General features: G+C 50.6%; 1 protein-coding gene across 1 annotated transcript; it reads right to left on the bottom strand.

The window, feature by feature from the left end:
* Positions 1-1,619: 1,619 nt before the first annotated feature.
* LOC137306751 (annexin A2-like) lies at positions 1,620-22,203 on the bottom strand. Its single transcript, XM_067976122.1, has 13 exons — positions 22,097-22,203; positions 17,941-18,000; positions 14,424-14,520; positions 13,133-13,227; positions 11,852-11,965; positions 10,215-10,305; positions 9,176-9,255; positions 8,508-8,567; positions 6,954-7,047; positions 5,564-5,659; positions 4,448-4,506; positions 2,936-3,058; positions 1,620-2,303 (listed from the first exon to the last, which is right to left on the bottom strand). The coding sequence occupies exons 2-13, from the start codon at positions 17,986-17,988 to the stop codon at positions 2,241-2,243; spliced, it is 1,020 nt and encodes a 339-aa protein (XP_067832223.1). The 5' UTR covers positions 17,989-18,000; positions 22,097-22,203; the 3' UTR covers positions 1,620-2,240.
* Positions 22,204-24,476: the final 2,273 nt, after the last annotated feature.

Below are 24,476 nucleotides of genomic sequence, written 5' to 3' on the forward strand. Positions count from 1 at the left end.
CTTACCTGTCTGCCCCTCGTCCTTACCTGTGTGCCCCTCGTCCTTACCTGCACCCCTCGTCCTTACCTGTCTGCCCCTCGTCCTTACCTGTCTGCCCCTCGTCCCTACCTGTCTGCCCCTCGTCCCTACCTGTCTGCCCCTCGTCCCTAACCCAAGCCGTTGAGCGGGAGACAAATTTAAAATCGATTTGGGGTTGCTGCAGGGCAGACACTGGCCTGTGGAATTACCGCCTACATCTCAAGTGTTGTTACCGTTTCAGTGTGAATGCGCGCGGTTTTAATTTTAGATTTTAGAATAAGTTCTGGCATCGAGCGTATTGTGGTTAAACCCTATTCTCGGCCCGTGTTTACTTTTCAATAAACTGGTTGATTGAAAGGATCGGCGTCTGAGGTTTAGTTTTTACACAAATGTCCACACCCGCATGCTCGCTAAATCCGTGGAGGGGTTGGGGGGAGGGGGGTAGATCTCCCTGTTTTTGGGCTGGGGGTTGTGGTTCTGCCAAGACCTCTTGGGGCCTGAGCCCCTTTCTGCCTGATTTTCCTGCATTCTCTGCACCCCAGGGATCCACGCAATCTGCTCCACTGCCCTTCTCTCCTCTACTGAAGGTGCTGGGGCACAGGCCCATGGGTACCTGGTGGGCCCCACCCCAAATGCCCTTGTGACCCCCAGTAAGTGACAGAAGGGTATTCGACTGTGGAGGGGCACCACTGCCGAGTCTGATTCTGTCTTCACCTGACATCCACCGGGGGACTAGGTTCCAGCTAGAATCAAGGACAGGACCCCTCCTCTCCCCCTTCCTCTTCACCTCTCCCCCTCTCCCCACCCCTCCCCTTCTCTCCACCTCTCCCTCCCCTCCCCTCCCCTTCTCTCCACCTCTTCCCCCCCCCCCTTCTCCCCCTCTCCCCTCCTCTCCCCCTCCTCTCCATTCCTCCGTCCACCTCTCCCCTCCCCTCCCCCGCCTCTCCCCTTCCCCTCCTGTCCACCTCTCTCCTCCTACTCCCTTCCTCTCTCTACGCCTCTCCCCCTCCCCTCCTGTCCCCTTCCCCACCTCTGCCCTTCTCTTCCCTCCCCTCCCCTGCCTCTCCTGTCCACCTCTCTCCTCCTCTGCCCTCCCCTCCTGTGCACCTCTCCTCCTACTCCCCTCCTCTCTCTAAGCCTCTCCCCCTCCCCTCCTATCCCCTTCCCCTCTTATCCCCTTCCGCACCTCTCCCCTTCCCCTCCCCTCCTCTCCTCTCCCCCAGCCCAAGGACACTGAGTCCAACTGCAGCACCCACTCCTGCTGCTCTGTGGAACTTCAGCCAACAGCACAGACCAGAGCTTCCTCGTCCATGCAGTTCAGTATCACACAGGGTGGGGGGAAGGGTAAGGACGCAGGATCAGAGGGAGCATTAACTCTGTGTCACTCCTGCTCCTCCTAGTGGCTGTAGATAGACTGCCCTCTCAAGGCAGACCAGTGCGGGGAGAAGGGAGAAGAGAGGAGATGGGGAGTGAGGGGGAGGAGGTGGGAAGAGGGGGTGGAGGGGGGAAGAGAGGAGATGGGGAGTGAGGGGGAGTAGATTTGAGGATTTTAAGGTTTGTTATGTTTGTGAAGGAGACACCACACAACTCAGAAAGAAAAGTATTTTGAAAACTGTTTATGTCTTTTTTTTTAAAAAAAAGTCCATTCTCATTAATTTGTGGATCTTATTTCAATTCTGGTTGAGGCCGGTCTTGGAATCGTGTGTCTGTATCAGGCTTTACAGGGTATCCGGAAAACTAGGAGAATCCCACCGACTCTGACCCTGGAGTTGCTGACGGACCACCCAAGAGCCCGGCTGGCTTGCCGTGTTGGTGCAGAGTATAGTGTGTGTGTGTCTCAGTCTGGCAGGGCCGGAGCAGAATAGTGTCTGTCAGTGAATGTATGTTGTGTGTCTTTCCCCAGGTCTGTATGGACGTGCGTGTGTCTGGACATGCATGTGTCTGTCTGCGTGTGACTGTATATGTCTGTGTTTCTGTCCGTCTATGTATGTGTATATGTGTGTGTGTGCTTGTTTGTGTGTCTGTGTTTGTCTGTGTCTCTGTCTGAGTATGTGCGTGTGTGACTGTCTGTGTCTGTGTGTGTTCGTTCACCTACGTATGTATTTGTGTCCAATGTGACAGGGGGTGGGGATGGGGTTGCGTTAAGCTCTGTGTTGCTGGGGAGACCAGAAATTAGATCACAAAAGGACATCTAATTTCCCAAGTTATTCTGGATATTCCACCTACATGTCCTCAGCTCGGCAGAGCCCAAGTAAAGCACACTGGTAATCTCCCTTCGTGTCGTCCTAAGGGCAAAGAGAGAGAGAGAAAATCGTCACCTTCGGGGTGTCTCGGGCTTCAGCGAAAGATCCCACGGCCACTATTCGAAGAAGGGGGGAGTTCTCCCCGGTGTCCTGGGACGATATTTATCCCTCAACCAACATCACTAAAAGCAGATTATCTGGTCATTATCACGTTGCTGTTTGTGGGATCTTGCTGTGCGCAAATTGGCTGCCACGTTTCCTACATCACAACAGTGACCGCATTTCAAAAGCACTTCACTGGCTGTAAAGCGCTTTGGGACGTCCTGAGGTCGTGAAAGGCGTGATAGAAATGCAAGTTCTTTTTTCTTTCCCATAACAATCTGCGTCTTCGGGGGGGGGGGTGGGGGATGTCACATTCCTTGGTTAAGGTCAAAGATTATCTTGTACAAGCGAGCACAATGCGGAAGGGTAAACGTCCACACAAAGACACCTGGGGTGGCCAAATCACGCTTAACTTTCTCGACTTCCGAACTGACTTACCCACCCCATCCCCTAGGGAGGCCCCACAGTCAGATCCCAACGCCCCCCTATCGTAATTTAACTCCACAGCACGAGGCATAATTGTTTGAGGAAGCAAGAGGCGGGCAATCAACAACTGTCAGACGGTTACTCACCCGGATTGCGGAGTACAGGGACTTTCCGTATTTCTTTCTGAACTCAGCTCGGATGCTCAGAAGGTCGGTCTCGCATCGGGACACCAGCAGCCTGGTGAGGGTTTGGTCCCTGGTCCCCAGACCCTTTCAAAACAAAATACAACAGATGAGGACAGGCATGCAAGGTTCAAGCCGGCCAAACCATCCAACAGACATTTCCATTGCACAAAGGCAAATAAAATAATGCTTTTAATAACTTTATTTTCTGAATTTTGTGTTCAAGGTGAGAGATGTCAGTGTGGGAGTAGATATTGTCCCAATTTCAGGGACCCAATGCCCCACCAAACACTCCCAGGGCAGGTACAGCACGGGTTAGATACAGAATAAAGCTCCCTCTACACTGTCCCATCAAACACTCCCGGGGCAGGTACAGGGTTAGATACAGAGTAAAGCTCCCTCTACACTGTCCCATCAAACACTCCCAGGGCAGGTACAGCACGGGTTAGATACAGAGTAAAGCTCCCTCTACACTGTCCCATCAAACACTCCCAGGGCAGGTACAGTGAAATGCTTTGGGATATCATGAAAAGTACTGTGTAAATTCAAGTTCTTCCAACAGTCTGAGTTGTATCTGAATCCCGATCTGAGAGGTGAAAGGCCATTATCTAAACCACTGAACCATCCAGTCTTCTCCTTAAAAACCGATACAGTACTAATCATCTGTCGGTAGATGTCACGAGTACAATAACGTCCACACTGGTCGCCCTAATTGGCCACTTGAGTCTCAAGTTACCGACACTAACAGATCTTGGTGTTCTGATTTAGCGTGTACCGACCAATGGGTTAACAGCCCTAAAAATAGCCCTTCCCAAATCTCCAGGCCCATGAGATTCAAACAGCGAGTAAGGAATAGAATGGCAATTAGCAGCGAGTTGCCTGGTATTCGAGGGCTGGATTGGCAGAGTATCGCAGGGTGAACAGGACCCTCGGGCTGTTCCTTGGGCCCTCCCATGTATTAGGATAGATTTTAAAGAGGCCGGGAACTGGGCCGTGAGGAGCTCCATCCGTTGGCAGAGTGTGCTCCTGTCACAGGAAGCTCTGCGTCGCTGTGCACATTCAAGAAATCTGCCCTTGTGTCCCAGCAGGAATAAAACCAACCAAGTTAAATGAATCACTGCTGGATATTCATTACAATATAAATCACCCGAGCCCCTCGATTAGATTCCAGTCTGTAACTCACTCCCGGGTATCTGTTATTCTATATATAAACCCCCCGAACCCCTCGATTAGATTCCAGTCTGTAACTCACTCCCAGGTATCTGTTATTCTATATATAAACCCCCTCGAACCTCTCGATTAGATTCCAGCCTGTAACTCACTCCCGGGTATCTGTTATTCTATATATAAACCCCCCGAACCGCTCGATTAGATTCCAGCCTGTAACCCACTTCCGGTAACAGAGCTAAAACTGAACATTATCATTACTTATGCTGTAAAACATAATCTGATTTCCAGACAGTATTTTCTCCCTACCTTCATGGAGCTTTGCAGTCTGTCAGCTAAATACTCGGGCGTGTTCTGAATGCTCTGCACTGGAAGGACACAGGAATAAAGAGTTAGTCGCAAAGACATCTGGGCTGATGTTACTCATTCCCCCCTTACCTCCCCCCCCCCCCCCCCTCCTCCAGTTTGCTCCTCTCCTGAAGACACTGGCTCTTTTTGGGGTACGGGTTCCACAGACACCGGTACCTCTCTGGATGTGTGGGCCTACACAGTGAGTGTCAGTAGGCTACTTGACCGTGGGGTTGTCATCAGAGCAGAGCCTGGTCCTGTTCTCACCCTCAAGGGGTCACTGGATAGTGTTCAGGAGTTATGATCTGGAATGCGCTGCCAGAAAGGGCGGTGGAAGCAGATTCAATAGTAACTTTCAAAAGGGATAAATACTTGAAAAGGAAAAATTTGCAGGGCTGTGGGGGGAAAGAGCAGGAGAGTGCGACTAATTGGATAGATCTTTCAAAGACCTGGCACAGGCACGATGGGCCGAACAGCCTCCTTCTGTGCTGTATGTTTCTAATGAATAATACAAATCCCACTTTCCCTTCTTCCCCACCAGCCAGCCCAACCGGCCACCGAAAGCTTGGAAGACCCATCCTGCTGGAGCATCCTTGGTTCCAACACCTCCCAAAGTCTCGGGTGGGGGGAGGGGGACAACAACAACAACAGCCTGCATTTATATAGCTCCTTTAACGTAGTGAAACGTCCCGAGGCACTTCACAGAAGCGATTATCAGACAAAATTTGACACCGAGCCACATCAGGAGATATTAAGACAGGTGACCAAAAGCTCGGTCAAAGAGGTAGGTTTTAAGGAGAGTCTTAAAGGAGGGGAGAGAGGCGGAGAGGTTTAGGGAGGGAATTCCAGAGCTTAGGGCCCGGGCGGCTGAAGGCACGGCCGCCAATGGTGGAGCGAGGGAAATCGGGGGATGTGCGAGAGGCCAGAATTGGAGGGGCGCAGAGATCTCGGAGGGTTGTGGGGCTGGAGGAGGTTACGGAGATAGGGAGGGGGGGGCGAGGGCCACGGAGGGGATTTGAAAGCACGGATGAGAATTTTAAAATCGAGGACTGGAACAATGCCCAGCACCGTTCTTACCTAGAGCGAGGAAGCCTTTCTCATCGTTACCCTTCATCTGCTTCTTGATGGTTTCAGTGATGTCGCAAGAGCTGTAGACCTTGTACAATTTAAACACTACAAGGGGCAGAAATGACACACACAGAGACCCATTGTCAATACACTAAACTCCAGACGGACACTGCGTTAACCATTGTCTTTCCATCGAGGACAGATTTAGACTCATACCCAAAACACTCAAGCAATCAGATACCATTTGTGCTTTCAGCATGCACTCCCCCAGTTTAAAAGAAAGAGCTTGCATTTATACAGCCCCTTTCACAGCTTCAGGATGTCCCAAAGTGCTTTACAGCCAATTAAGTACTTTTTGAAGTGCGGTCACTGTTGTAATGTAGGAAACGCAGCAGCCAATTTGCGCATAGCAAGATCCCACAAACAGCAGTGTGATAATGACCCAGATAATCATTTTTTTTTAAGTGATGTTGGTTTAGGGATAAATATCTGCCCAGGACACCGGGGAGAACTCCCCTTGCTCTTCTTCGAAATAGCTGCCGTGGGAATTTTTACATCCACCCGAGAGGGGCAGACGGGGCCTCGGTTTAACGTCTCACCCGAAAGACGGCACCTCCGACAGTGCAGCACTCCCTCAGTACTGGCACTCGGAGCGTGGGCCTGGATTATGTGCTCAAGTCTCTGGAGTGGGACTTGAACCGACGACTGCAGTTATACAGGGCCTTGGTGAGACCACATCTGGAGTATTGTGTGCAGTTATGGTCTCCTTATCTGAGGAAGGATGTCCTTGCCATGGAGGGAGTGCAACGAAGGTTTACCAGACTGATTCCTGGGATGGCAGGACTGAGGTATGAGGAGAGATTGGGTCGACTAGGCCTATATTCACTAGAGTTTAGAAGAATGAGAGGTGATCTCATCGAAACATATAAAATTCTAACAGGACTCGACAGACTAGATGCAGGGAGGATGCTCCCGATGGCTGGGGAGTCCAGAACCAGGGGTCACAGTCTCAGGATATGGGATATGCCATTTGGAACCGAGATGAGGAGAAATTTCATCACTCAGAGGGTGGTGAACCTGTGGAATTCTCTACCACAGAAGGCAGTGGAGGCCAAGTCATTAGATGTATTCAAGAAGGAGATAGATATATTTCTTAATGCTAAAGGGATCAAGGGATGTGGGGAAAAAGCGGGAACAGGGTACTGAGTTAGACGATCAGCCATGATCATTTTGAATGGCGGAGCAGGCCCGAAGGGCCGAATGGCCTACTCTTGCTCCTGTTTTCTATGACCTTCTGACTCAGAGGCGAGAGAGAGCTACCCACTGAGCCCCGCCTGACACACGTCCGTCTTTGGTGCGTGCCGGGGTGGGAGATGCAGTTTGTGTCGCGCGTTCTTACCTCTGTTCAAGTGATTTTGGCTCCGTTCTGTCAGAATGGGAATCCAGGCGTCAAAATCAGGGGGCTTCTTTTGGGTGGCTGCTCTGTGCAAGTCCTTAAAGGGAGGAAGCGGGAGAAAGAGGAGTCAGAAAAAACTTGGATGACGTTCAAAAGTATCTCTTCTTTCCTGTCCCGAGAAAGAAAAAAGAACTCCCATTTATAGCGGGCTTTTCACAATCTCAGGACGTCCCAAAGCGCTTTACAGCCAATGAAGTACTTTTGAAGTGTAGTCCTTGTTGTGATGTAGGAAAACTTGACAGCCAATTTGCGCACAGCAAGATCCCACAAACAGCAATGAGATAATGACCAGATAACCTGTTTTAATGGTGTAGGTTGAGGAATAAATTTTGGCTACGGGGCACCGGGGAGAACTCCCCCTGCCCTTCTTCCATTAGTGGCCGGGGGAATCTTTTACGTCCACCTGAGAGGGGCAGACGGGGCCTCGGTTTAACGTCTCATCCGAAAGACGGCACCTCCGACAGTGCGGCGCCCCCCTCGGTACTGCACCGGGGAGCGTCTGCCTAGAATTTGTGCTCAGGTCTCTGGAGCGGGGTTCGAACCCACGACCTTCTGACTCAGACGGGTTCAGTGTTCGAAGAGGAGCGACGTTCCTCCCTCAACCAACATCACCAGAAATCAGATTAACCAATCATTCATCTCAATGCGCTTTTTTTTTTGCGTGTGGGATCTTGCTGTGCGCAAATTGGCTGTTGGATTTACATACGTAAAAAAAGCCGTCGCACTTCTCTCATTGGTGTGAACGGGATGTTTCTGAGAGATGTAATAAGAACAAGTTGGTTCTTTCTCAAAGGTTAGTGGATGCTCATTAATTTTAGTCTGGTTCTCTATATGCAACTCGTGTGGATAACCTGCTTCTATCTACACTGTCCGTTCCTCTCCATTAAAAAAACCTGAATAATGTCCCCCCTCATTTTTCTTGCTTTAATCGTTGGCCGTCCCGACGTTAAACAGTAGGGGGTGCACAAGGCTCCCTGAAGCTCGAAAGGACGATTAGGGGGAGTGTTCAATTTGCTCTCCAGCCTCAGGACTCATACTGTTAGGGCCGACACTCCCAGTGCAGTACTGAGGGAGTGCTGCACTGTCGGAGGAGCCGCCTAAAAGCTTGACTCAACGTCACCACCATGAGACGTTAAACCGAGGGCCCCCGTCTGCTCTCTCAGGTGGACGTAAAAGATCCCACGACACCATTCGAGGAAGAGCAGGGGGGAGTTCTCCCCGGTGTCCTGGGCCAGTTTTTATCTCTCAACCGACGTCACTAAAATCAGACCATCCGGTCGTTATCACACTGCTGTTTGTGGGATCTTGCTGTGCGCAAATTGGCTGCCGCGTCTCCCTACATCACAACAGCGGCGAGGCTTCAAAAGTATCTCGTCGGCGGTGAAGCTTTTTGAGGCGTCCTGAGGTCGTGAAAGGTGCTATATAAATGCAGGATCTTTCTTTCTATTTTGAGAATATGCAGAGTTTCTTGAATTTTTTTCATTAAAGATTTCTTACCATGGCATCTTCTTCGATTAGTTCATAGTTGATTACATTCGAGTTGGTCTCTCTGGTTCCCTAGAAGGAATTCATCAACATGAGTTAGTGAAGTCGGAGGGTTGTTCCACTTTTTTCCCTCTTGTTTTCTGCCTTGAGTGATGGTAAATATGAAAAGTGGGGATCAAAGATTTGGACATCGGTTAAAATATTTTCTGTTTCAACCGCCTCCTCCCGAGATTTTCTCCCCTCCTCTCCCGAGGGACCATTTCACAGATTCCAGCCACTGAGGGCAAGTGCTCAGTCCTCCTGTCTGAACCGAGAGAGGCGCTAATGGGCTGTATCCCAGTCGAGCCCAACGTCCTGAAAGGAATGTGGGTCTCCTCCTTGGAGAGTCACTTGGACAGAGACGGGAACCAGGCTCTGATTTCCCTTCAATAGCTTAGGGGGCACTGAGGTCAATTAGAACAGCCCTACTCTTCACCCCCCCCCCCCCAACTAGCTGGGATCGGCCAACTTAGCACAGACTGGGGATGGTTCCTGGAACCCGCCCGGCCTCTGTGGCTCAGACACTCACTGGATAAACCCCGCATCATGGAGGGACCTCAGCTCATGAATTGGGATATTCAGGGAACGCCACCAGGGTCTTGCGGGAATCTTAAACGTCCTGGGGATTTTTTTTTTTTTACCTTTGCCAAGGCGAGAACAAGCTTCTGGAACCTTCCGCTTGTATCGGCCACAATATCCTTCTCAAGATCTTTCTGAAATTCTGAAGAGGCAGAATAAATGTTCATGAGAACGCAATAATAGCGCTAAATAATTTTTTATACACCAAGTGAATCGCCTGTGGCTTTGCTGGAGCTAAGTCAGAGGTCCCGATCGTTTGTAAGATCAAGAGGATTAATCCGTGTTTAAGCACAGTGTATTATTCTGCTGCTAATCTGGAGGTGTGTGTCCCTTTAAGGCTATTAAGTTTAATTAATGCTAAGTAAACACTGGCTGAGTTCATTCAAAAGATAATTGTTACTCAAAATGGAGGTCAGATCTCTGGCTTTGTTTGTGTGAAGGTCAATTCAGAACAGGAGGCCATTCAGCCCCTCAAGTTTGTTCCATCGTTCCAATAGATCATGGCTGATCTGTACCTCAACTCAATTTACCTGCCTTTTCTCCCTATCTCTTAATACCCTTACCTAACAAAAATCTACCAGTCTTGAAATTTCCAATTGACCCCCAGCCTCAGCAGCTTTTTGGGGGGAGAGAGTTCCAGATTTCCACTCCCCTTTGTGTGAAGAAATGCTTCCTGACATCACCCCTGAACGGCCTGGCTCTAATTTTAAGGTTCTGCCCCACCTTGCTCTGGACTCCCCCCACCAGAGGAAATAGTTTCTCTCTATCTACCCTATCGAATCATTTAACCGTCTTAAAACACCCCAATTAGATCACCCCTTAATCTTCTACACTCGAGGGAATACAAGCCTAGTCTGTGCGACCTGTCCTCGTAATTTAACCCTTTTAGCCCCGGTATCATTCTGGTGAATCTGCGCTGCACCCCCTCCAAGGCCGATATATCCTTCCCGAGGTGCGGTGCCCAGAACTGAACGCAGTCTCTCCAGATGGGGTCTGACCACATCCCGAGAATTAATATAATCAAATGCAGTGCATTGTGCAGGAATGTACAATTCAGCATCCTCCAATGGAGCAGCCTCACTGCGTTATGTGTGCACGAACCTTCCTTGTAGGCAGCATCAATCTCGTGCAACTCTTTGTTGGATCTGGTGGCCAGGATTTCGATCAAAGTTGCTTCATCTGTCCCAAGCCCCTGTCAAAACAGGGCGCAAGAAGATAAGCATTAAGTCAACGTAAACCTCTGCACGTCACGGTTGTGTATGAGGTGTAGGTGCTGACCGAGGCTCAGTGGGCAGCCACTCTCGCCTCCGAGTCAGAAGGTTGTGGGTTCGAGTCCCCGCTCCAGAGACTTCAGCCCATAATCCAGGCTGACACTCCCAGTGCAGTGCTGAGGGAGTGCTGCACTGTCAGAGGTCTCAGATGAGATGTTACACCGACTAAGGGAGTGGACGAGCTCTGTGCTTTTGAAGCCCTGGAAAAGAATGAGTTAGAGTAGGAGGCAGCGCGATGAGTCTGGATTTCAACACAGTGAGGATGCAGGGAGGTGGGGGGGCAGGGAGGGGGGAGGGGGCGGAAAGGAAGAGTGTGAAGGATGGGGAATTTTGAGCTTAGGGGGAAGAAGCGAAAAAAGTTCAGAGGAGCACAGATCATCGTAGTATCAATGAGAGACAAACACAAGAGAAGACAGAGACACAGAGAGTGTGAGAGAGAGAGACGGACAGAGCAAGAGAGGGACAGACAGACAGAGAGAGAGTGAGAGGGACAGACAGACAGAGAGAGAGTGAGAGAGACAGAGAGAGAGTGGGAGAGACAGAGAGAGTGGGAGGGACAGAGAGAGAGTGGGAGAGACAGAGAGAGAGTGGGAGAGACAGAGAGAGAGTGGGAGAGACAGAGAGAGAGTGGGAGAGACAGAGAGAGAGTGGGGGATACAGAGAGAGAGTGGGAGAGACAGAGAGAGAGTGGGAGAGACAGAGAGAGAGTGAGAGAGACAGAGAGAGAGTGGGGGAGAGAGAGAGAGAGAGTGGGGGATACAGAGAGAGAGTGGGGGATACAGAGAGAGAGTGGGAGAGACAGAGAGAGAGTGGGAGAGAGAGAGAGAGAGTGGGGGATACAGAGAGAGAGTGGGGGATACAGAGAGAGAGTGGGAGAGACAGAGAGAGAGTGGGGGATACAGAGAGAGAGTGGGGGATACAGAGAGAGAGTGGGGGATACAGAGAGAGAGTGGGAGAGACAGAGAGAGAGTGGGGGATACAGAGAGAGAGTGGGGGATACAGACAGTGCGAGAGGGAGACAGAGAGAGAGAGACAGACAGAGCGAGAGAGTGAGAGACACAAAGTGGGAGAGAGAGAGAGACAGACAGTCAGAGGAGCACAGATCATTGCAGTATCAATGAGAGACAAATACAAGACAGAGACACAGAGAGAGACACACACACAGAGAGTGAGAGAGAAAGTGAGAGAGGTATAGACAGAGCGAGAGAGAGTGAGACGCACAGAGAGAGACAGACAGAGCGAGAGTGAGACGCAGAGAGAGACAGACAGAGCGAGAGAGAGTGAGACGCACAGAGAGCGACAGACAGAGCGAAAGAGAGAGAGAGACACAAAGTGGGAGAGAGACAGACAGACATGAGAGAAAGAGGAGAGAGAGAAGAGATGTGAGACAGAAAGAGAGACAGAGACAGAAGGAGGGAGAGAGGCTGAAAAGTGAAGGAAAGAGCACCTCTCAGACCACGAGCTCACCTTCATTGAGCCTTTCAGCTCCTGAGCACCGATCTGCGCTGGAGACTTTAAGAGGGTGAGAATGACGTTCTCAAGGTAACCGGACAGCTTTTTCTTCAGTGAAGTTTCCAGGTCCTGCAGGCCCAACACAGAACAATTAAAGTTAACAAATCGGGCAAGATATCCTGGCCGCACAGAAACGTGACAATAACAAGTTTACATAGGCAGTTCCCATTATAAATGTGGACATGGGAAAAGTTGATGCAAAAGTGTGACTAAAACGTGACAGGAAGTCCATGCATATGTTTGCGTTTGTGAATCTGCGCCATCGCTCTGAGCTGGTGGGATTCCACTAGCCTGCTGGTATCTCCACCCAACTAATCCCACCTCCTCTACAGGCCACCGACACCACCTTCAGCATTTAAAGCTGTTTCTGTTCCACCAGCTAACCCCCAACTTAAACAAGCCTTGTCTGAGCAACCACACAGCCGCTCGAGAACGGCAGGCTTACACTAACCGCTTAGAACCGTCCCACTGCACTCACATGCTGAACTAATGATATCCTCGCTGAATCGTGCCCTTCAATGACATCTGCAGCAACAATTTACTGTTAGATATCGTCTTTAACGTAGGAAAATTTCCCAAGGCTTAAAATATTAAAAATCTAGTGTGTCAGCTGTGGCTCAGTGGATAGCACTCTCTCTCTCTCTCCTCTGAGTCAGAAGGTCGTGGGTTCGAGCCCCCACTCCAGAGACTTGAGCCCATAATCCAGGCCGACACTCCCGGTGCCAGTACTGAGGGAGTGCTGCACTGTCGGAGGTGCCGTCTGTCGGATGAGACGTTAAGCCACTCAGGGGAACGTAAAAGATCCCACGGCCACTATTGGAAGAAGAGCAGGGGGAGTTCTCCCCGGTGTCCTGGGCCAGCATTTATCTCTCAACCAACATCACCAAAAATCATTGCTGTTTGTGGGATCTTGCTGTGCGCAAATTGGCCGCTACATTACAACAGTGACCACACATCAAAAAGTACTTCACAGGGTGTAAAGCGTCTTTGGGACGTCCTGGGGCTGTAGAAATGCAAGTCTTTCTCTCCTTAGCCCTGGAGGCTGCGAGGCTAACTGTATCGTCCGTGGGCCCCGACTGAGATCGCCAACTCAGACTCTGGACTCTGCGTGGGGTCAATGGGTAAAGCTGCTGGTCCGGGGGGGGAAGGGTGACATGGGGGTCTTCCTGCTCGGTGTGGTTCAGTAGCACAGCACTGACTGTCGGTATGAGCGAGACATTGGGTCAAGGCACTCACCATCTTGGAATGCTTGTTGAAGGCCTTGGTGATGAGCACCCTCTGCTCCCGGCTGCGATTGCTGAGGATTCTGACAATGGTCGCCTCGTCGACCCCTGCATTTTGGAGTGGGGGGGGGGGGGGGGGGGGGTGTGGAAAAAGAACAACTGGAGTAAAGGGGGCATTCGGCAATTCGGCAGGAGAAAGATCCGGAAAGGGAGAGGCGCTGGGTGCCAGGGAGCGCCGTGGGGAAGGGGTGTCAATGCCGGGCAGGAAGGCGGTGGGCCGAGCCCGCCGTGTGGCTCAGTGGGCTGCACTCTTCCCCACTGAGTCAGAAGGTCGTGGGTTCGAGCCCCACTCCAGAGACTCGGGCCCATAATCCAGGCTGACGCTCCCGGTGCCGGTACTGAGGGAGCGCTGCTCTGTCGGAGGTGCCGTCTTATCGGATGAGACGTTAAACCGAGGGCCCCGGCTACACTCTCAGGTGAAAGTAGAAGATCCCCAAGGCCACTATTTCGAAGAAGAGCAGGGGGCATTCACCCTGGTGTCCCTCAAACAACAGAATATCTGGGTCATTACCACATTGCTGTTTGTGGGATCTTGCTGTGCGCAAATTGGCTGCCGCGTTTCCTACATTACAACGGTGACTACACTTCAAAAGTACTTCATTGGCCGCTAAGCGCTTTGGGATGAGAAAGGTGATATGGAAATGCGAGCTCTTTCTTTATCATTTTACAGCAGAGAGGGGTCTCCTGCCTCGCTTCGTTCCTTTGTCGGGCATTGGCGGAGATCAGCGAGCCGGCAGCCCACTCATCCTGCACCCCCCCACCCCACTGCCTAGCCCGTTTCATTTCCCCTTCTAATGTTCTCACCCCCCCGCCCCCGCCCCCCATCCCCCCACAAAGGGGCTGAGTCTCGCTGGGACGCAGTTCCAGGCTCCCTGGCTGCCTCGACCGTTCCTCACGTGTTGGGCTCGGGCAGTGACCGTGGGCAGAGCCTGATCCCGTTCCGCGGCCGGGGTGGCTGGACAGCAATGGGGAGGGGAGGGGAGGGGAGGGGTCCCGGCAGTCGCTCTGCAACTGCCCACTGGAAGGCAGTATTGCCAAGCGGCTTCCCCCCTTGAGGCTCCCGCGCCCCCTGGGCTGAGCTGGTGGGACCCGTGGGCATAATGCCTCATCCTTACCACTGTGTGGTCCCACAGCGTACAAGCCAGGTTTGCAATCGGCAGCCCTCCTGAACCCAGGGGGAGCGGGGAGGGGGAGGCGCTGGAGGTGCAATAATAGAGAAGCAGAGGGACAAAATCCATAGTTACCTTTGGCATCAATGGCTTTCTTTAGGGCTTCCACATCTTGATCGACAATGAAGTTGGGATATGGTTTCAAGGTAGCTAGAGTGCCCCAGTTCATAGGCTGCAGGGCAGAAAGGAAATGTTAACAAGAGTTAAAGCCTGGAATCTAATCGAGGGGTTCGGGGGGTTTATATATAGAATAACAGATACCCGGGAGTGAGTTACAGACTGGAATCTAATCGAGGGGTTCGGGGGGTTTATATATAGAATAACAGATACCCGGGAGTGAGTTACAGGCTGGAATCTAATCGAGTGGCTCGGGGGGTTTATATAAAGAATAACAGATACCCGGGAGTGAGTTACAGGCTGGAATCTAATCGAGGGGCTCGGGGGGTTTATACATAGAATAACAGATACCCGGGAGTGAGTTACAGGCTGGAATCTAATCGAGGGGCTCGGGGGGTTTATATAAAGAATAACAGATACCCGGGAGTGAGTTACAGGCTGGAATCTAATCGAGTGGCTCGGGGGGTTTATATAAAGAATAACAGATACCCGGGAGTGAGTTACAGGCTGGAATCTAATCGAGGGGCTCGGGGGGTTTATACATAGAATAACAGATACCCGGGAGTGAGTTACAGACTGGAATCTAATCGAGGGGTTCGGGGGGTTTATATATAGAATAACAGATACCCGGGAGTGAGTTACAGACTGGAATCTAATCGAGGGGCTCGGGGGGTTTCTATAGAATAACAGATACCCGGGAGTGAGTTACAGGCTGGAATCTAATCGAGGGGCTCGGGGGGTTTATACATAGAATAACAGATACCCGGGAGTGAGTTACAGACTGGAATCTAATCGAGGGGTTCGGGGGGTTTATATATAGAATAACAGATACCCAGGAGTGAGTTACAGACTGGAATCTAATCGAGTGGTTCGGGGGGGTTTATATATAGAATAGCGGATACCCGGGAGTGAGTTACAGGCTGGAATCTAATCGAGGAGTTCGGGGGGTTTATATATAGAATAACAGATACCCGGGAGTGGGTTACAGGCTGGAATCTAATCGAGGGGTTCGGGGGGGTTTATATATAGAATAACGGATACCCGGGAGTGAGTTACAGGCTGGAATCTAATCGAGGAGTTCGGGGGGTTTATATATAGAATAACAGATACCCGGGAGTGGGTTACAGGCTGGAATCTAATCGAGGGGTTCGGGGGGGTTTATATATAGAATAACGGATACCCGGGAGTGAGTTACAGGCTGGAATCTAATCGAGGGGTCGGGGGGTTTATATATGGAATAACAGATACCCGGGAGTGGGTTACAGACTGGAATCTAATCGAGGAGCTCGGGGGGTTTATATATAAAATAGCAGATACCCGGGAGTGAGTTACAGGCTGGAATCTAATCGAGGGGTTCGGGGGGTTTATATATAGAATAACAGATACCCGGGAGTGAGTTACAGGCTGGAATCTAATCGAGGGGTTCGGGGGGTTTATATATAGAATAACAGATACCTGGGAGTGAGTTACAGGCTGGAATCTAATCGAGGGGTTCGGGGGGTTTATATATGGAATAACAGATACCCGGGAGTGAGTTACAGGCTGGAATCTAATCGAAGGGGTTCGATTCCTCTTGATCTGTCACTTTAAGGAATGAATCATTTCTCCTTGGCGTCTCTGTCTGGTAACTCACTGGGCGAAGGGGAATCAATCAGCTGCAGACTGCTTTAAGAGGATGTGTCTCAGCCGAGCCCAGTCCTGTCCTCCCCTCCGATATCTGCACGCCCGCACCTTTCCAGAAAGGTGTCAGTGGATAGCGGTCGGGAACAGGTCGGGAAGCCTCTCTGTCCCTCGGGCACGTGGATGAAGTGTGGTGCCCCGGTAAGATGGGCAAACCCGGAGCAGACCAGGGGGTGGAGCCGGGGCTTCTACCCCACTACCCCACCGTGCAATTACACACTAAACCATCGGGGGAGCCTTGCTGGCTGTGCGCAGTGCTCTGAGCTGCAAGATATGGGCGCAGATTCTGATCGCCCAACCGCTCTGAGAAATAGTTTCACTCAATCCTGGAGCTAAAATATTTTATGACAGTGGAAAATATTTTTGGACATTTTTTCTGAGCCCTTGAGCTGTGCTTTGTGATCTCAGCTCATGCTTCCACTGACTCCGTTTATCAAAGCTCAGATTTTTCTTAAACCTGCAAGCGAAGCAGTTATTTCTGTAAACTAAAAATTGGACCTTGTGTAAATTGAGTTTGTTGAGGTTAGGGCAGCAAATATTCAGGAATAGAACATTTCACAGCATCAAACACTCCCAGGGCAGGTACAGCACGGGTTAGATACAGAGTAAAGCTCCCTCTACACTGTCCCATCAAACACTCCCAGGGCAGGTACAACACGGGTTAGATACAGAGTAAAGCTCCCTCTACACTGTCCCATCAAACACTCCCAGGGCAGGTACAGGGTTAGATACAGAGTAAAGCTCCCTCTACACTGTCCCATCAAACACTCCCAGGGCAGGTACAGGGTTAGATACAGAGTAAAGCTCCCTCTACACTGTCCCGTCAAACACTCCCAGGGCAGGTACAGGGTTAGATACAGAGTAAAGCTCCCTCTACACTGTCCCATCAAACACTCCCAGGGCAGGTACAGGGTTAGATACAGAGTAAAGCTCCCTCTACACTGTCCCGTCAAACACTCCCAGGGCAGGTACAGGGTTAGATACAGAGTAAAGCTCCCTCTACACTGTCCCATCAAACACTCCCAGGGCAGACCAATACAATTGAGAATTGACTTGATGTTGTCCTAAACTTATTCCATGTAGGTCCCTTACACTCACCAGACAGGAAACCTTTAATCTATCAGTCTGGTTGGATTGGACGCCAGGTCCTGAAGATGAAAGGAAGACTCTTTCTAATAAGTTACCAGAATTATTATCTCTGTCACTGCCGAAGGCACTGACTAATTCTCAGATGCAGACACACAAGCACCAGCCATTTTCTTGTCCTCACGCTTCACGAGTGACAGGCTGTTCGACTACTCGGGCATCACAGCGAAACCAACAGAGGGGGCATAATCTCAGAATAAGGGGTCGCCCGTTTAAGACGGAAATGAGGAGGAATTTCTTCTCCCAGAGGGTCGTGAATCTTTGGAATTCTTTACCCCAAGAAGCTGTGGAGGCCGAGTCATTGAATACATTCAAGGCCGAGTTAGACCAATTTTTGATCAGCGAGGGAGTCAAAGGATATGGGGAAAGGGCGGGAAAGTGGAGTTGAGGTAAAAATCGGATCAGCCATGATCTCACTAAATGGCGGAGCAGGCTCGAGGGGCCGAATGGCCTACTCCTGCTCCTATCTCTTATGGTCTCATGGTCTAAAATCCACACAACACACTTCCCAGCAGAAGGCACTGGGTAGCGGCCGGGAGCAGCAGTCCCGGCTGATTCGCTCCTGCTTTGTAGCCTGGCTGAGATCAGCGAACTCGGCACAGATTGTGACACAGAGAGTTGCAATCCCCCCTGGGGGAGCTGTACTTACCCGGTCGACCTGAACAATTTGGCTGAGGATCTCATTCACAAGGACCATCGTTCCTGGAACCTGAGAGAAAACAGACAAGCAAAAATATTTTAACCCGTGGCAGAAGCTAATCGACGAACGAGAGCCGTGGCTCACTGAGCAGCACTATGGTTGTGGGTTCACTCCAGTGACTTGAGCACGAAATCTAGACCAATACTCCCTGTGCAGTACGGAGGGAGCACTGCACTGTTGGAGGTGCCATCTCTTGGATGAGACGTTAAGCCGAGGCCCTGTCTACTCCTCTCAGGTGGATGTAAAAGATCCCGCAACCATAATTCGAGGAAGAGCAGGGGAGTTCTCCCCTGGGGCCAATATTTATCCCTCAACCAACATCACTAAAAAAAAAATGATTATCTGGTCATTATCACATTGCTGTTTGTGGGATCTTGCTGTGCGCAAATTGGCTGCTGTGTTTCCTACATTACAACGGTGACTATGCTTAAAAAAAAAGTACTTAATTGGCTGTAAACTGCTTTGGGACGCCCTGAGGTTGTGAAAGGTGCTATATAAATACAAGTCTTTCTTTTTACAGCTGAGATGGTAAAATCTAACTGACGCTGTTTACAATGACAGGAGTGGCTTGTGACACCGGAACAATGGGGAGGAGGAGGAGTGAGTCACTGGGTCAGGCCAAGAACAGCAGGAGTGGTTGTGAGTCATCTCAACGTTAGCCCAAGATCCCCGCTGTGCACTGATTCATCCAACACCAATTTAAAACAAAAACCCAGATGATCTGGTCGCTATTTGTTGGATCTTGCTGTGCGCAAACTGGGCTGCTGCGTTTCCCTACATTACAACCGGTGACCAAACTTCCAAAGGGTGTTCCCGCGATCCGGTGCTTCCAGGTGTCCACCGTGGGAAATCCCATACGGGAGGCAGAGGCGGGGGGGGGGGGCACCGCCTGCGATTTAAAGGGCCGCAGGTTCCCTATTTTCCCAAGAACGGGCTCTCTGGGAGCGTCAGATCATTGGGACCCCACAACAGAATAAAGAGGGTCGGATTAATAACAGAGGTAACTGTAATTCCCCCACTGTTCTGAGTCAGAAGGTCGTGGGTTCGAGCCCCCACTCCAAAGACTTGAGCCCATAATCCAGGCCGACACTCCCGGCGCCAGTACTGGGGGAGTGCTGCACTGTCGGAGGTGCCCCTCTCAGGTGGATGTAAAAGATCCCACGGCCACTATTGGGAGAAGAGCAGGGGAGTTCTCCCCGGTGTCCTGGGCCAATATTTATCCCTCAACCAACATCACTAAAAAACAGATGATCTGGCCATGATCACATTGCTGTTTGTGGGAGCTTGCTGTGCGCAAATTGGCTCTCGCAGTTCCTACATTACAACAGTGACTACACTTCAAAAGAGCTTCATTGGCTGTAAAGCTCTTCGGGACGTCTTGACATTGTGAAAGGCGCTATATAAATGCAAGTTCTGTCCTTTCCTTCAGTAATAGTTACAGTCTCCTTCTCTCTCTCGTCCCTTCTCGTTCTGTTCCACTTATCTCTGTTCTCTCCACGCTCCTTCTATTGCCCTAAGTGTTCACACACACAAGATCCAGTGCAGAGATGAAAGGAGTCTTGGAATCTAGTCAGGTACCCAGCTGAACGAGATCTACACCCAAGCCAGGAATGTCACTGTGTGCAGCCACACCTCGCCTTCAAACCCCCCTCACCCCACCTGCTGAGTTTCGAGCTAGCTTCGAGCAACAGACGTAAAGAGATAGGAATGAGACGGAGAGACCCTGGGTCCATACCCAGACCCCATCAGGATTCACGTAAAAGATCCCTCGGCCCTATTTCGGAGAACGGGGGGGGGGGGGGGGGGGGGAGTCCTCCCCGGTGTCCTGGGCCAATATTTATCCCTCAACCAACATCACTAAAAGTCATTATCGCGTCGCTGTTTGTGGGATCTTGCTGTGCGCAAATTGGCTGCCGCGTTTCCTACATTACAACAGTGACTGCACTTCAAGAAGCGCTTCGTTGGCTGTAAAGCGCTTTGGGGCGTCCTGAGGTCGTGAAAGGCCCTGTAGAAATGCGAGTTCTTTTTTCTTTCCTCCCCTGGCCGTGCACATACACGCAGCCTCCAGCGGGAGTCACTCGATGGTGATCAGGAGCCGGAGCCCTGGCTGATGTCCCCTCTTCCCCCTCCTTCGCCCAGCGGGAGATTAGACCACATTGCAGCACCTTCCCCAGGCTTTGATCCACCAACTCGGCACAGTCTGGGAGGGAGGGAGGGGGCCAACCCCGAAAACCCTCCTGCCCTGCATGGCTGAGAGGTGCCTTTACCCTAGGTTGCCTGCTGCCCTCCAAGTGCCCGGTAACTAGCAGTCAGAAGCTAGAATCTGCATGGTCACTACACATCATCGCAAAGGATGAACCTTGAACTTGTCAGACGTGATAAGTGGAATTCTTGTTCAAGGTGCAGTCAGGGATTCCTGATAAAGTTGCCGTCAAGAATTTTCCATCGGACAAACGCTTTTAGCTAGAACGTTTGATTGAACATTGGCCAAACGGCAGGGCAGTAGGGAGTCTGCTGTCATTTCCACACTCTCTTATTTTATATTCTTTCCCTTCCAAAAACAACTTGCATTTATACAGCGCCTTTAACGTGGTGAAAACGCCCCAAGACGCTTCACAGGATTGTAATCAGACAAAACACGACACCAAGCCGCATAAGGTGACAGTTCCCAATATCTCCTTATGTGGCTTGGTGTCATGTTTTGACCAAAGGGGAGGGAATTGCACAGCTTAGGACCTAGACGGCTGAAGGCACGGCCGCCAAAGGTGCAGCGATGAAAATCGGGGGGATGCGCAAGAGGCCGGAATTGGAGGAGCGCAGAGATCTCGGAGGGTTGCAGGGCCGGAGGAGGTTACAGAGATAGGGGGGAGGGGCGAGGCCGTGGAGGGATTTGAGCGCAAGGATGAGAATTGTTTAAATCGAGGTGATTGGGGACTGGGAGCCAACCAGGGGACCGGGGGGGGGGGGGGGGGGAGGCGATGCCCCCATATCCTCTCCTGAAGGCGTCAGTCACTTTTTTCTACCTCGTCCGAGCGGTTATACTTTATCGGTCAGTCTAGATGGCGAGTGTTTGCAGACTATTCAACCATATAGAGAGTTTCATAGCCGAGCTCCATCCTATCCTTACCCACCTTCCATCCACACACACACACTTCCTGGTTCGGGGGCGGGCGGGCGGGCGGGGGGGCATCAGGAGCGGGGACTCTGGTCATTTTGTTACCCCCCCTCCCTCCACAAGCACTCAAGCCCAGAGTTGCCAACTCTGGCTGGATGTATTCTTGGAGGTTCTGCCACATGACCTCCCGCCTCCAGCCACCCTGTCCGGTCAAACAGCCTTTTTTCACCCCCCCGGCCCCACCTAATATTTTTATAACTCCCAAACAAAAGTGTTCATAGAAAATTTTTTAAAATGGTGTTTTCGTGTCACTGTGATTTTTCTCCCAGGTCTTTTTTAAAATTCGTTCATGGGATGTGGGCGTCGCTGGCAAGGCCATCATTTATTGCCCAGTGGTGTTGCTCGCAGCAGAGTCCGAATTCCTGGAGACTCCGGGGCAATCCTGCAGGGTTGGCAACTCTACGTGAAGCCATTTGTGGCTCCTCTCACCTACGATCAGCTAGCTCAACCCCTCCTGCTCTGTAACACGCCAGGGAGAGGTCGTTCTTTAAAGGATATTTCTCGCAATAAACCCACGGAAATAGTAAGGGAAGAATTCATCCACTCTGTAGGGAGGCACCTGGAAGTGTAGAAACGCTTAAAGAAAGGAGAGAAAGAAGGAAGGAAAGAAAGAAAGGCAGACTTGCATTTCTTTAGCGCCTTTCACAGCCACAGGGTGTCCCAAAGCGCTTTTCAATCAATGAAGTACCTTTGAAGTGTAGTCACTGTTGTAATTTTAAAGCTTCATATACGGTACACAGGCATCTTACCATCAAACTGTCCCTTTAACCGAACTAAAATGACTCTAGCTCCCGAGTTGCAAATGCCTCTTCATTGTACGACCTCCCACACTTTCCCGGGGCCTCTTATCCTCCCTCTGTCTCCCCTTTCTCCTGCAATTGGAGGCATCGGCCTGGGCCTTATCATTCGCAGCAACACGTAGAGCCTTACCTGGGAACTGGTTTGGAGTGTGTGTGGTGTCTCTGCTGTCCCTTTGTGCTTTGTGAGGAGCTAGGTCTGCTGGCGCTGCTATCTCTCTTGATCAGTGAGACCTGGAGTGGGCGTGCCCTGCACATTCATTCGATGAGATCACACACCTGAAGCAGGGCAGAGCCCAGCGTCAACAAGAGTAAACCTCATTAGCAATGAATCAGATTTCCCTTTCTGAAGCCTGTGACTCTCGCTCCGCTACGATTTAGACGCTAAGAAAGACTTGCGTTTACACAGTGCCTTTCATGACCTCAGGATGTCCCGAAGTGCTTTACGGCCGATGAAGTACCTTTTTTTTTCCACATCGTTCACCTGAGGAAGGAGGTAGCCTCCGAAAGCTTGTGAATTTAAAATAAAATTGCTGGACTATAACTTGGTGTTGTAAAGTTGTTTACAATTACCTTTTTGAAGTGTACTCACTGTTGTAATGTAGGAAACGCAGCAGCCAATTTGCGCACAGCAAGCTCCCACAAACAGCAATCTACTAATGACCAGGTCATCTGTTTTTTTTTCAAAGTGATGTTGGTTGAGGGATGGATATTGGTCAGGACAACTCCCCTGCTCTTCTTCAAAATAGTGCCATGGGATCTTTTATATCCATCTGCGAGGGAAGACGGGGCCTCAATTTAGCATCTCATCCGAAAGATGGCACCTCCGACAATGCAGCACTCCATCAGTACTACGCTGGGAGTGTCGGCCTAGATTTTGTGCTCAAGTGGGATAGTTGAGCTGGAGTGGGATAGAACCACTGGGGCAGCTGATCTTATGTATGGAATGCTACAGCCCTTCATCAAGGCATGCAACGCAGAATTTACCTCACAAAAGCAGGCGGGGAGGGGGCATGTTGCGAAAACTAGAAGATGGGTGAAATTCCATAGCGCAGGTCAGCATGGAGCCAGGCAGAAGGCTTTATAAATAGAGGCACAGAGTACAAAAGCAAGGAAATTATGCTAAATATCTATAAATCAATGGTTAGGCCTTAGCTGGAGTATTGTGTCCAATTCTGGGCACCACACTTTAGGAAGGATGTCAAGGCCTTGGAGAGGGTGCAGAGGAGATTTACCAGAATGGTACCAGGGATGAGGGACTTCAGTTACGTGGAGAGACTGGAGAAGCTGGGATTGTTCTCCTTAGAGCAGAGAAGGTTAAGGGGAGATTTAATAGAGGTGTTCAAAATTATGAAGGGGTATTGATAGAGTAAATAAGGAGAAACTGTTTCCAGTGGCAGGAGGGTCGGTAACCAGAGGACACAGATTCAAGATAATTGGCACAAGAGCCAGAGATGAGATGAGGAGAATTTTTTTTTACGCAGCGAGATGATCTGGAATGCGCTTCCTGAAAGGGCAGTGGAAGCAGATTCAAGAGTCGTGTTCAAAAGGGAATTGGATACATAGTTGAAGGGGAGAAAATTTGCAGGGCTATGGGGAAAGAGCAGGGGAGTGGGACCAATTGGATAGCTCTTTCAAAGAGCCAGCACAGGCACGATGGGCCGAATGGCCTCCTTCTGTGCTGTAAGATTCTATAAGATTCACACTGCGATCCCCTTTTAGGGGTGGGGATGGGCAGTGAATAAATCAATTCATTCAAAACGGACTCTGAAACCAACCAGTAATTCTTGTTTCTCTGGTTCTACAGCCAGTGGCTGATACCAAATCAGGCTGCTCGAGACAGAAGCGTCTCTCGATACAAGAAGGCACAAACGCTGGATTTACACAATGGAATTGCACAGCATGTGCATCCGCATCTGAAAAGAGACAGGACACGCCAGCATTTTGGGTGTGGGACTCTTCAGTCAGAACTGAAAACGGGAAGGTAGCTGGTCTCAACACAGAGCAAAAGCAAAATACGCCTGCCCTCCACCCTATCATAGACCTCTTTTGTACTTTTCCTGCCCCCCACCCCCCCTTGGCTCTGTACTTGCTCATGCCTCGATTTTAAAATTCTAATCCCTGTATTCAAATCCCTCCATGGCCTCGACCCCCCTCCCTATCTCTGTAACCTCCTCCAGCCCCTACAATCCTCCGAGATCTCTGCGCTCCTCCAATTCTGGCCTCTTGCGCATCCCCCCGATTTTCATCGCTCCACCATTGGCGGCCGTGCCTTCAGCTGCCTGGGCCCTAAGCTCTGGAATTCCCTCCCTGAGCTTCTCCGCCTCTCTCTCCTCCTGAAAACCGACCTGTTTGACCAAGCTTTTGGTCACCTGTCCTAATATGTCCCTTTGTGATGCCTTGGGGCGTTTTTAATGCGTTAAAGGTGCTAAATGCAAGTTGTTGATGTTAAAAGCTGCTCATCTCTAACATCTTCCAGTTCTGATGAAAGGTCATCGACCTGAGACGTTAAC

Source organism: Heptranchias perlo, chromosome 44 (assembly GCF_035084215.1).
Source record: "Heptranchias perlo isolate sHepPer1 chromosome 44, sHepPer1.hap1, whole genome shotgun sequence".
NCBI classification, from domain to species: domain Eukaryota; kingdom Metazoa; phylum Chordata; class Chondrichthyes; order Hexanchiformes; family Hexanchidae; genus Heptranchias; species Heptranchias perlo.

Excerpts from the sequence above, each read along its gene's own strand:
- LOC137306751 (XM_067976122.1), bottom strand. The coding sequence starts at position 17,988 with ATGGTCCTTGTGAATGAGATCCTCAGCCAAATTGTTCAGGTCGACCGG. Across the intron at positions 5,660-6,953 it reads CCAAAATCACTTGAACAGAG|TGTTTAAATTGTACAAGGTC; the intron begins GTAAGAACGCGC and ends TGCCCCTTGTAG. Across the intron at positions 2,304-2,935 it reads CCCTGTACTCCGCAATCCGG|GACGACACGAAGGGAGATTA; the intron begins GTGAGTAACCGT and ends CTTTGCCCTTAG.